Source organism: Oxyura jamaicensis, chromosome 27 (genome assembly GCF_011077185.1).
Source record: "Oxyura jamaicensis isolate SHBP4307 breed ruddy duck chromosome 27, BPBGC_Ojam_1.0, whole genome shotgun sequence".
In the NCBI taxonomy this organism is placed as follows: domain Eukaryota; kingdom Metazoa; phylum Chordata; class Aves; order Anseriformes; family Anatidae; genus Oxyura; species Oxyura jamaicensis.
Genome location: NC_048919.1, coordinates 2,912,972 through 2,925,335, shown reverse-complemented (window position 1 = coordinate 2,925,335; position 12,364 = coordinate 2,912,972). Strand labels below are relative to the sequence as shown.

The 12,364-nt window shown below is 48.2% G+C and overlaps 1 protein-coding gene across 7 annotated transcripts in view; it reads right to left on the bottom strand.

Annotated features, from left to right (window-relative positions):
• The window catches only part of CDC27 (cell division cycle 27), a 32,853-nt gene extending 23,222 nt beyond the window's left edge, over positions 1-9,631 (bottom strand). For 3 of the 7 annotated variants that reach the window (XM_035347669.1, XM_035347673.1, XM_035347675.1), the window contains exons 1-3: positions 9,398-9,631; positions 3,543-3,618; positions 148-295 (exon numbers count right to left, since the gene is read on the bottom strand). In XM_035347669.1, coding sequence (XP_035203560.1) covers positions 148-295; positions 3,543-3,618; positions 9,398-9,424 — 251 coding nt within the window. In that variant the 5' untranslated portion in view covers positions 9,425-9,631. The remainder of the gene's footprint in view (positions 1-147; positions 296-3,542; positions 3,619-9,397) is intronic. The other 4 variants (XM_035347668.1, XM_035347672.1, XM_035347674.1 and 1 more) reach the window with 2 other exon arrangements.
• Between the last annotated feature and the right edge of the window lie 2,733 nt (positions 9,632-12,364).

Below are 12,364 nucleotides of genomic sequence, written 5' to 3'. Positions count from 1 at the left end.
AAAATGAATCGAGCTTATAGTAATCTTTAGAGTTGAAGGGCCAATGAATGACTGGTTTATGCAATGGGACAGCTTTCAAGGCAAAATTCCAACAAAAAAAAAAAATGCATTTGTAACCCTGGAACAGAACATAGAGGGTTCACTTACTTGCTGAGGTCAACACAACATTTTGCAAGCAGGTATTTACATTGCGGGGTGGTACAGCTGTGTCCCTTTAGGAGCCTGTATGCTTTATATGCCTTTCCTGAGCGGTAGTAACACGTTGCCAGTAAAAACAGTGCTTCTTCTGAATGTACTACGAGAAATCAAACAAAAACCGTCAGTTGGTTGCTTACCATTTTGATGCAAGAAACTGGTGGGAGAAGACAGAAATGAGGTACCAGAAAAGGAGTACTGATATTAGGGACACTCATTACCCACTGAGGTGTTTTTCTTCATTCATCAGCATGTAACTAGCTTTAACGTGCTGCTGTCCTGTACAGTCAGAGCAATTCTTAACATCTACTGTTAGAAGGGATCTTTGATCCTTCTGGCTACCCAACGTAAAGAAGCAATTAGCCAGCTTGTTAAAATACCAGCAAGTCAAGCAGTGCAGTTGTTCCTAGCAGAACTGAGCCACTTTAACAACTTGTTGGCCAGACCGTGACTTGGCTCAGGGTGTTATCAGGGAACACCTGTGTGTAACACTTCACACAGGTTTCAGCTGTGCATAAGCACAACAACAGCTTATGGAAAAGAACTTCTAGTAGGAAAGACCAATTTCAGCCTAAATAGCCTAATTAATGGTTTTCGTGCTAACATCAAATGTTTTTCCCCCCGTTTGCAATTTTATTTGTTATTTTTCTAAAGCAGTTGATTCTGTATCTTCACGTGACTTAGAAGCAGGTTTTCTGATTTCAGTGGCCATTAAAGAAGATCAGTTACCAGTCACCTCCACCCCAACACTAATTCTTGTCCTTTTTACTGCCTACAGTTATTTACTTCACCAGGAATATGGCTTAGAACTACCATTCAGATGCTTTTTTGATTTTATGGTAGGAGGTAATAACAGGGACAAGCTCTCCTGCAAATCTTCCCAAGCAGAGTTGTCACAGGTTTCCAAATTCTGAATTAATTAGCCAAGCTTCAGGAAAAATAACCTATCTGAACAGAAAGCGAGATTAATTGAGACAAAAAATCCAACACTTTTTCTTTGACAGAAACTGGAAGTTTTTAGCCTGAATCATGTCTGCTTCACCACTTCTTTCACCGCCGAGCTGTATTATGGACTGCACTGAGAACACTATTCAGACAACTGGAGTTGGCATCCAGATTTAAGACTGAGGTCAGACTTGCTGATTTTACTTGCGATTACAGTGTAAAGGAGAGGGCACCTAATCCCGAAAGTAACTTTAGAACCTTACTGTGTAATTGTCAGCTGAAACTTGAAACAGAGAACACACATTTGAAAGGCAACGGCGAGCATCACCATGCGGTGACGTTAATTTGAGTGTTAAGCTATGATTGTGTCTTCATTTTTCACTCCTTTCACCAGTTTCTAAGCCAGAGGAGAGATCTCCAGATATAATTGTGAATTATCTAGCCTTACTCTTCGTACTTCCCCAAAAGTTCCACTCAAGTCACCATTCTGCAGCGTATTTTACCTCAAAGGCGGCTGCCTCAAAGGCGTTTGTCATTACAAGCCTCTCAAGCCTCCAAACAATTAGAAGAACAATCCTACTTTAGGCTTCTCAGAACACACTACCAAGCAGATGGAATTCAGCACTAAAAGAAAAGTTATGATGTTTCTTTGTCTGCCAACATGGAACTCTCCAGAAAAATCAATACAAGCATCGTACAAAAACCTCTTTGGGCAACGTACTCAAATCCTTTGCTGCACTGAACACTATTTTAAGCTTGTGTCACCACTGAGATGATGGCAATGGAAACTGAAGACCCAAAGAGAGAAGGACATTTTATTATCCTTCTGCTAAAAACTCCAGAAGATCTTTTTGAAAGTTAAATCAATTATTTTATCCACTCATTTAACACACTTCAAGCATCCTGGGAAACTACCACGCCACAGCTGTCCCCACAAAGACAGTAACTGCAGGCGGCCTTGGAATTCTTCTTGCGGTAAGATTCTTACTGTCATTATGGAATCCGTGTATTTGAGCTCAGCAGCTTCTACCCTGCAATATAACTACTTATTTTAACCAGAAGTGATGTTTTATCAACAGTTAACTGTCTGAACCAAGGGACAGCAAGCTGTTCTCTCTCAGCACTGTTGGTCACTGAGAAAAAGCTGTTTGAAACACTCTTGTAGTGTTATTCTGCAGAGATAACATCATTACATCATCATTTCTTTTCTCCTGGCTGCTGCAAAGGGTGGATTCTCCTCATTTCTACAATATCCTGGGCAATTGCTTTTAATCTAGCATGTTCCTGCATCTCAGAAGGTGCTGTGTTCAGGGAGATGAGGCATCCCTAAGAACTTTCCTTCATGTCCACCTTTATTATAATCTGAAGGTTCCCACAATGTTCTATATAACGCTTGTCATTTCAACACTAGACAGAAGGCTCCAGATTTCATGGCTAACCCTGACAAAAGGGAAAACCCTCCAGTTCTCAGAAGTTAGGTTTGTACTTCCAGCACGTGGTAGGCACATCAAGCAGAACATCAAAAGCAAAGCATTTCATTATAAAACCCGGATCACTAAATAGATTACCCAGTTTAATTCATGCTAGAAACTTGAGTTTTGCTTAGCCTGAAATTAAGTTTTTTAGGTTAATGGTGGTGGTTTTATTTTTGTTTTCATGTTAGCGAGTCAGGGACAATATATTTCAAAACTGAGTGAACACCAGTGTCAGGGGGAAAGAAGCAAAGGAGAACAAAAAGCTTGTCTGGGGTCATGTAGTTAAAGATAAGGAAGAAAAGGGACTAAAGTATAAGGAAGTGGCCTTTGAAGGACCCACGAAAAGTACAGATTTGTGTTACTGCTGCCTGCTGAGCACACAACGCAGGCTAGAATTCATGGCATTACAATGAAGTAACAGCTAACAAGAATTCCACAGCAGAGGCATATTCCATATGTTCCGATGCTCACTGCCTCAATTTCTCTCTAGGTTCTCTTCTCTTTATTACAAAATCTTTTTCAGCTAAGACACCAATCAACGTATCTGAACAGGATTATTAGCAACAACAGCTTTCAATAGAGACAATTTGCAGAAGGCATCTCTCCAAGTCAACCTGAGGAACTGCATCTCTTTGGAGGGATTAAAAACCTCCCTCCCGTTTGACACCACGCAAGATACCACTGGAAACACTTAAACATCCAACTCTGAATTTAATTTTAAGGAGGTTTTACTGTATAGCAACAAAAACACATTGCTGTTACATGATTTGATTTCCCAACTCAGCTGCAAAGCATTCTTCTGCTTTCCCCAAGCAGAAAGTTCAGCTTTATTATCACAACGACTGCAGTAAGACCAAACAGGACCAGAGGCTCAAAATCCTACATCAGGATTGAAAAGACTGAAGTTTATGTTTGCAAAGTACGTACCTTCTGCATATAACCTTTCTGCGAGGAACACTGCATCACGGTAAGCGTAGTGGTTAAGTGCTTGCCATATAGCAGCCTGCAAAGCAAGAAAACAGAGTCTAGATTGAGAGAGAAGCTTTAAAAACGCAGAACTCATTAGGCTCTTGCTATCAAAAAGCAAAGCTCAGTTTTGTTGTCCTGGAGTGACCAGAACGGACATGGATAAATAGGAAGTTTCAGTTTTACTATTAGTAAGGAGATTAAAAGCAAAACTATCTTTGCACTGATACCACAAACCCATCTAAGACTAGAACTGTTTCTCACTGGTTACCATCCCCAGCCGTCTATAACCCTCAGCCAGCGCGCGCCTCCGCTCATTAGTGTTTTATCCTTGTGCCTGAGCACGGATTATCATCAACTACCAAATAATTATGCATTTTGTCACTAACTATCAAACAATGCATTAGGAATTGCATCCCCAACTGTTTAGCAGAGTCCCATTTTGCTCTTGGCTCTTCACGGTACCTAAGGAAGAAAAAAAAGCAAGCATACCCAACGCATTTTAACGCAGTTCCCACTTAAACCATCTCACCTCAGACAGGGTGAAGTGAAACCAACAAGGCCCGGAATGACACCTGGGTCTGAGGTTGTCCGTGTAAGCCTGCTGTTTCTCAAGCATATGAAACACACGGCATTTCCCTTGATGAGGCATTAACGTCCTTTTAAGAACCAAGATTAAAGTGATCTACTGCTTTTTGCCGCGGTTTCGTTCGGGTCTTCGCTCACCAGCCACCGCTTCACCAGGGCGGATCAGGGTTGGGAGGTCTCACAAGAACGTACGTGAGGCAGTGGGATGGACAAACAGGTCCCTACACACATACAAAGGCTACTTTCTGCTCGTACACCCACATTCGGCCAAAGCCAGCTAGCTGCTTAAGGGCACCCATCTTCCTTTTCCAAAGCTCAGTGTTTGGGGCTGTCAGTATTCAAGCAACCTCTCAGGATGGTGTTACTCCAGGGAAATGCAAATCCAACACACATCTAGGTGCATAAGCCTCATGCACGTTGGAGCAGCTGTCATAATTACCTGCCCGCTGTCCTTATTAGCGGAGTTAAAAGCAAGAGCTGTCCAGCAAAAGGAAGAACAGGGCTGGGGGGTGCAAGTTTTGTTACACTCCGCGGCCGATTTTCTTTGGATCCGATTAAAATATCTCTAAGAAAATGGGTGGGAGGGGAAAAAAGGATCCCTTTTAACATCTGCTCGGTCCTTCCTCCCCATCCTTTGAAAGTTGTGGTATGCACGCTTATCTGGGGTTGTTTTCTGAGGTTCGGTGGGCTGGGACGAGGACGGCAGTTCCTTCCCATCTGGCAGCCTCGCTCCTGTTCCAGAGCCGTTTCCCACAGGCCAGCACGCAGCCATTTTGCGGGAGTTGCGCTGCGACTGATCCCAACAGGGTCTGAAGTCATGAACTCCAGGCTCTGTGCTCTAATACTTCTCCAATATTTACAAGCAACGGAAAACACGAACAGAATCTAGCTTCTGCTACCCCATCAGACGCTGCAGAACTAACACGAGACTTCCAGAACTACAGCAGCGAGCACCCTGTAATGCCACCTCCAGCAGGAAAAGCAAGTGCCAACTCCAATTAAAAAACCCAAACGTCACAGGCAGTTACACGGACCATATGCTACTTCTTCCAACACCAACTTGACAAAGTCAGGGTGTGAAAAATGTGTGAGTTCTCTTCACGGGAAGCCTACACAGCCCTTATGAGCGGTACACACCAGAGCTTCCAGCTACTACATGGAATATTTTATGCACCCTCCCGACAGAGATGCTGTTTTCCTCTACCAGTGGGCCCCAGCAGTAGATTTTTTTTTAAAAAAATCAACAGGTACTTTTAAGCATGTGTGAGAAGTATGTAACCACAGATTCTCTCGGTTCGATTATAATAAACACATTATTTCTCCCTGGCTGCATTCCCCACTCCAGATAACTTCAGCCACAGCACCTGCCTGAGGCGATTCCTCTGTTTTTACCTTGAAAAGCTCCAAGGCTGTTTATTGTTCTGTGCCCCTCGGACAGCATGGTACAAGAAGCACACAACAGAAGGAGGGTGTTGAAATATTTCGGGCTAAATCCAGGTCAGAGCAGCCTAACATCTCTTTTTCCTCCTGCTCTCAGAAACAGCTCTTCCTTTTACCAAGTCACAAGTGACATTCAGATGAATATTCGAGTTGTGCTGCGCTAAGGTTCAAAATGTTGTCTTTACAGGGACAAAACTCACCACGCTTACCAAACAGAGGGGCATGGGGGCAGCAGTGGTGAAACCAATGCCATTTGACTTCTCAAACAAGACCAAATTGCCAGAAGCAACCTTGCCAAAGGCCGAGCAGGGACCCAAGGCATTTTTGGCTACATCGCAGCCACGGGATAAAAGGCACGCTACAGACTGGCTCAAGTGACGATCCTTGCTGAGCCGAGTCCTGGAGCAAGCAAAAAGCCAGCTGGTAATATGTACTAATTATCGTTTAGCAACTGAAGTGGTGCAAGTTGGAATCCTGCCTTCAGCTGAAGGCCGGGTCCTTGCATGTCCTGCGAGAGCAGGAGGAGGGGAGGAAGGTGGCAGGGCAGCAGCCAGACCTGCACCAGGATTTTCTGTGAAGACAGATGTCTGAGCTACAACTTGGTTTCAAGCTGACAACAGCGAGCATTTCTAAGCGCCCTTTAGGGAGGGAGTTTGGGACAGGAACACCGATCTCCTCGCAGAGCAGCAGCTTGGTTTGTTCCGGCGGAGGTTTGCTGCGTCTCCCCAGCGTTAGCGGCACACGACAACTGCTAACCCCCACCAGGGTGGTTTGGAGCAGGAAACTTCAGAGGCGTTTATCCAATAAAAACTATTTAATCCCAAAGGGCTTCGGAGGAGGACAGTCCAGTACAACCACAAATGCAACCCCAATGCAGCCTCAGTTTCTTCCCCGTGGTAGCGATCGAGGTTTAGACGGAACCTGCCAGCTGAGATCCAAAGAGCCACCTCCTTGGGGGCATGCAAGGCAGTTAAGACACTTCGGTGTCATGGCTGTTCTCAGGGCTACGAGCAAGTATGGACAGCAGGGAAGCACCTCATAGCTTTATCATGCTTCCATGATTAAAACCTCCAGGTCCTAGTCAGCCGTTCTACTGATTATATGCCTTAAATCGCAAATAAAGTGAACGGAGAATTCCCAAAGTAGCACACCAACTACAGCTCCGTGGCAAGGCATCCTCAGAAAGGAAGGCAATAAAAGCTGGCTCACGCATCAATCTGTGATCCAGAAAATCCTGTGCGTTGTCCAAGGATCACCCTACATCTAATCCCAAGATCTCTTACAGGGGAAGGGGACACCTCTGACAGTTAGGTAGCCCTGGAAATGATTTTCAAAGCTTTACGTGTTAATTAATCCGTTTCTATCATGTTTTAAGATTTGTTCAGGGTGAGCAGAAAGTCTGAGACAAACTTTGCTACGTTTACTAGTTACAAAAGCTTTCTCCATTAACTGATCAGACACTTATTGGTACGGCATGCTTTCATGACAGCAACCTTGGAGCTGGAGCAGTATTCGAGTGGGTCACCGCAGATGATCACCTTGAAAAGCCAAATTCCAAGGGAAGCGTTCGTTTGTTTCCGAGATGTTTTTCAGAAATATTTGGAAGGCATCCAAACGTGCACGGGATACAAGGCTTCGTGTCTCAGCCGAAGAGTTTTAAGTTGACCACGTCAGGAAGTACAATAACGCTCTGTTGTCTACATAAAAGGAGTAAAGGTCCCAGAGTTTGAAGAATTGAAAGAAAATCTAACCAAGGAACTGGATGCCTTTAGCGACACTAATTTTATGATTAAGGTGTTACACTTACAGGACAACATACACATTATCTGTCATACTTTGTATATCATGACCGTAAAGATGACAGTTTTTGCCTAGAATACCAAGCCCTGCAACTGTCTGAAAGGAGAAAACAGACAAATAGAAGAAATTACTGCAATGACAAAAAAATGAGAAGCAGCGTCAACTTTTTCAGACATACTGCCAATAATTAATAGAAAGCCAGAGACAAGTACATGGACTCCAGCTATCATCAACTTCATCCAAACATGTGCTGCAAGATGGAGAGCGATTGTTTGACACGACACCAGTGAGAAAACAAGCGTGAGCTGGTTTGGAAAGCCTCTGCAGTACAGATCCAAGCCCTACATCACTACTCACAGCCATGGCACAAAGAGCACTCCAGCTTGCAACAGCAGATCCAGGCAAAACTCAAATGTCAGCCTCATTTTGGATGGTGAGCTGGCAACTTTTTTTTGTCTTTAAAATCAAAGATATGACCAAAGCTTCAGCAAGTAACAAATCCTAAACTTCCCAGTGTTGCTGTCAGCAAGGAACAGCAGCGAATCACTGACTAGAAGTGACGCGGCGTTCAAAGCAGACGGGATCTAAATAGATACACTCAATGTAGCGAAGCCCCATCAAAACTTTCAAGCTGATGAGAGCTTGAGAATTGCACTGGATAGGTCATTACCTCTCTGAAAAATTAAAATAAGACCGCGCGTTTCTTTTGGGGAACTCTCAGAACAGCAAATGTTTTCCACTTGGTTAGTCTAATTAGCACAGCACTGGAAACATTAAATATTGTTTCCTGTCATTCACTCTGAAATGCATTCTTGCTTCCTTTTCGACTGTAACCCCATGTTTTCCTAGAATACCCAAGCGCTGCAAACACGAGCCCAGCTCCACGGGTAACGACAATGGCATCAGCGCAGCCCCTGCAGAAGATGGAAGCCAAAAGCATTTCCCGGAGCACGCTGACCCGTGCTCTCCAAGGGGACCGGCAGAACAGTGGCATCGAGAACGCAAACCCTGAGCCTACATGAATGCCATCGTTGCCACCATCTTGCATGGGCAGGGTCAAGTCAGCAGGGTGGTTTTCCAGGCAAGAAGTCCTTCTTTCCTCTCCCCATCCTCTTTTCCTTAAAAGGAGAGCAGAGAGCCAAACACGAGGGTTTTCACAGTGCTCATTACTGAGCACAATTCCTGTACGACCAAGACACATGTAAGAGGTTTCCAACATAGCTAGAAAAAAATCTGTTCAGATGTAAAAACAATAAAAAAAAATGGGAACGTGAGTGAGATTATGGTATCATCAGCAGAAAATTACAGAATAGTGTTAGAGTACAGAGGAAAGGTGGAAAGAAACAGGCAACTTATCCTGTGAATCACGCCTTTTGGATGGGAAGACTGAGAAAAAGAGCAGGAAGCCCATCAGGGCAACTGCAGCAAGACTGAAATACAGCAAAACCCCACGATTTACGTTATTTTCTCCCCTAGGTCTCCTATGGCTCTGAAAATACCAACTCCTCGAGAACACGGCACGTCCTCTGCCTGCACTGCGAGCTTTCCAGGCGAGACAGCAGCAGAGGCAGGAAGGTGAGCGCGGAGAGGCATCAACAGGTCCCCCGAGGGGCAGCACAAGCGGCCTGCTCTGCAGGCAGCCCGCCACCTACGAGGGGAGGCCGGCTGTCCGGGGCCGGGGCAGCCGAAAAAGAGGCAGAGAGGCCGGAGGAAGCTCCTCCCGGCCGCTCGGGGGACGGCGAAGGGACACCCGGAGGCCAGCCGCAGCCCGGCAGCCCCCCGGGACAGCCGGAGGAGCCGGCGAGGAGCTGCCGGAGCGCCCCGAGGCCCGGCCGAGGCAGGGCAGCGCCGCGGGCCCCAGGCCCCAGCGGCTCCCCCCGACCCTCGGGACAGGCCCCGGCTCCCCCCCGCTAGGCCCGGCCGGGCCTCGGGGCCTGGAGCGCGGCGGCGAAGCCCGAGCCGGAGCTCGGCCCGCAGGGGGTCGGTACCTGGACGGGTTCCTGCAGCACCGTCATCCTGCTCCCCCGACCTCCTCCTCCTCCTCCTCCTCCACCGCCGCCGCCTCGGCCTCCTCGTCGTCGTCGCCGCCGAGCCCGGAGCGGGGCGGCCCCGGCCCCGCCTCAGTGCGCGGCCCGGCGCGGCGCGGCCCGGCCCCTGCTCATTTAAACTCCCAGCGACCGTTACCGGGAACGAGGTGGGCCGAGGCCGCCCGAAGCTGGCGGCGGAAACAGCCGAAGCTGCCGGAGGAGCACCCGAAGCGCGCCGCGGAAAGAGCCGAAGCGCCTCGGCGGAAACACCCGAAGCTGCTGGCGGAACACGCGAAGGGCCCCGCGAAAAGAGCCGAAGCGCCTCGGCGGAAAAACCCGAAGTGCTGCCCGAGTGCTTCCGGAGATTGCCGAACGCTGAGGGCGCGGAGCCCCTCAGAGCCGGGCGGTGTTTGCCCCTCGCAGCCAGCAGGGTGGAGGCTGCCTCAGGCCCTCGTCCCTCGAAACGTCCCCACGGGAGATTAAAACTTGCGTTTTGTACCAAAAGTTGGGGTTCTTGGGGTGTCTTGTGTGTCAGGAAGCCTCGGCAGCCCTCACCAGGGGCTTGAGGTCTCCCTCCCACCATGTCCAAGGGGGAGTAATTCGACAATTGCGATTTGAATCTATGTGAAGGTTCCAGTTTGCCTCCCGTCGCCAGGTACAGAGAGGGCTCTCTTCCTTTCCCAAAACAACAGAATAAAGATGCGCAGCTACACTACAGTTTATTAAAAATATTCACCTATCTGTAGCCACCTGCAGCTCACAGAGACCGCCCTCCAACCCCCCTCACGGGCTTCCTGTAATAAAACAGCCACACACCACCAGCACGCACAGCCACTGCTCCCAGGCTCTCTGCTCCTTCCTTCCTCTTAGCTCACGCTCAGCTCCTTGAAGGACGGCTCCTGGCACCCACCGACGTGCTGCCGAGCACGGCAGAGCAGCTGTGGGAGCAGGAGGTTGCACCTTTACATGAGGATAAAGCTCTGTGCACATCGCTGATGTTGGAAAGTTGTATGGAGAGCAGGAAGGCTGGGCCTGCCTGCTTCCCCGGTCCCTTTGCAGGTCTCTGCATTTCTGAAAAGTGTATTTACAGGTTTGCTATCGCTCCAGCAAATCTGCAGGTGTTTGCTTTCAGGGTGTGGGCAGGCTGGCACGGAAAGGCAAAGCTTGCTTCAGTCCCCGGCCTGGAACAAATAAAACGAAGCAGTGCTCTCCCCGGGGACAGATACCTGGCTCCCCACCGGGTTGATTCGAGCCATTTTGCCCCAAACACAGTGAAGTGCTTGCCTCCCCGAAGGGCCTTCGGCATCACCCGCCGTGATGATGGTGATGTGTGCGTACGTGGGTGTGCGTGCGCGAGGCTGCGTTTTGAGGCACACCGTCCATCCTCATCACCCTTATCGCAGTCTCTGGCCTGCCATGTGCAGCTGATAACTCCCCAGGATGAAAGCTGGCTCCATTTGTCTCTCCCGTTTCACGGAGGCAGCGCTGACTTTCCTGACATCCAGACCATCTTTGGTATGAGTCTGCCTTATCACAGGCTGAGGAGATAGAGCCACAGTCTCTCCTTTGAGTGGGGGAGTGTTTTTACTTCTTGGAGTCTCCTGGACTCCAAGTAAAGCATCTGAAATATGAAAGAGCACAGCACGTGACCATTGCCTTGGGACATCTCAATTTGTATGGATGCCTCTAGCCCTGAAGTGTAGTTGTGCATATGGGGTCACTCACTGATGTCAACAGATGCGTTGTGTAAATGTCCATGGGACTAAAACCGCCCATTTCTTGGCATCCGCTGCTTTTCCAAAGGAGGCAGGGCACAAAGGCACATGTAGACGTACACAGCTGTACAGATACAGAGCTACATGCTGCACCTCTTCAAGTGCATCGCTCCAACCTGCTTCAGTACAAATCAGCTTTGTTTTACCCTAGAGAGACAGAACAGGTCCCCAGAGGGAACGGGGTTGACTTACCCTGGCAGTGCTTCACAGGCTGGATTTCTCAGCCCTTGCATTTTTCTCTAGTCCTCCCCATCATTTCCCACTGCTCTCTTTCTGCCTGTCTGCAGGAGTCTCTGCTTCTCATTTACAGTGTCATCCCTATCTGCACAGCAGCTGGGGGCTCGAATGCGAGGCGTGCACTCCACATACGGGAACAAGCACACGGCCTCCTGACTTGCCAGGGCAGGCACATCACAGCTAGCGGGGCCACCGGCCTCTGTTGTGCATTTCCCCTGCAGGCTGGGGCAGGTCCCTCGCCTCTGCTCCGTTCCCGTCTGTAGCAGCACGTTCCTCTGCAGGAGCCAACACCACGGTGGTGGCAAGGGCCAACGTGACCCCGGAGTAAGTGCAGCAAGCAGTGTCCCTTCTCGCCCTGTCACCGTGGTCCTTTACCAGGTTAGAACACAGGCAGTACGCTCAAGGCATGAAATGCCCTGATTCTCCCTAGTGGGAGCTATAGAAATACCACAGGCAGAAGCTAAAAATCGAATCTCACATCTATAAACAGCTTATGTTGCTTTTTACGAGCATTTCTATCAAGCAGTGGGAACTGAAAGCAGCTGTTACTCAGTCACTGCACAGAAATGAGCAAGTGGCAGCTGAAGGCAGCCACGGCGAAGCAAAACGCCTTCAATTTCTAGTCCAAGCCATGGCGTGAGGACAGGGGAATACGAAGCAAATCAAAGGAAAGCACTGTCTGCTCCCAGGTGCTCTGCTGATGGGGGGCTGAGTTATCTGTCATGAATTATTCACCACTTCTAAGGATGCTTGAATGATTTTCTGCAGGTAGGAAAAGAGCTGGCAGCTCACGTCACACAGCCCCCGGGGAGCTTCTGGCTGTGGACATGCTGTCCGCCTGTACAGGACCATACAGAAAAGAAACCATGTTGTTAATGCTTTCTCTGTTAAAAAAAAAAAAAAATAAAGAAAGAAA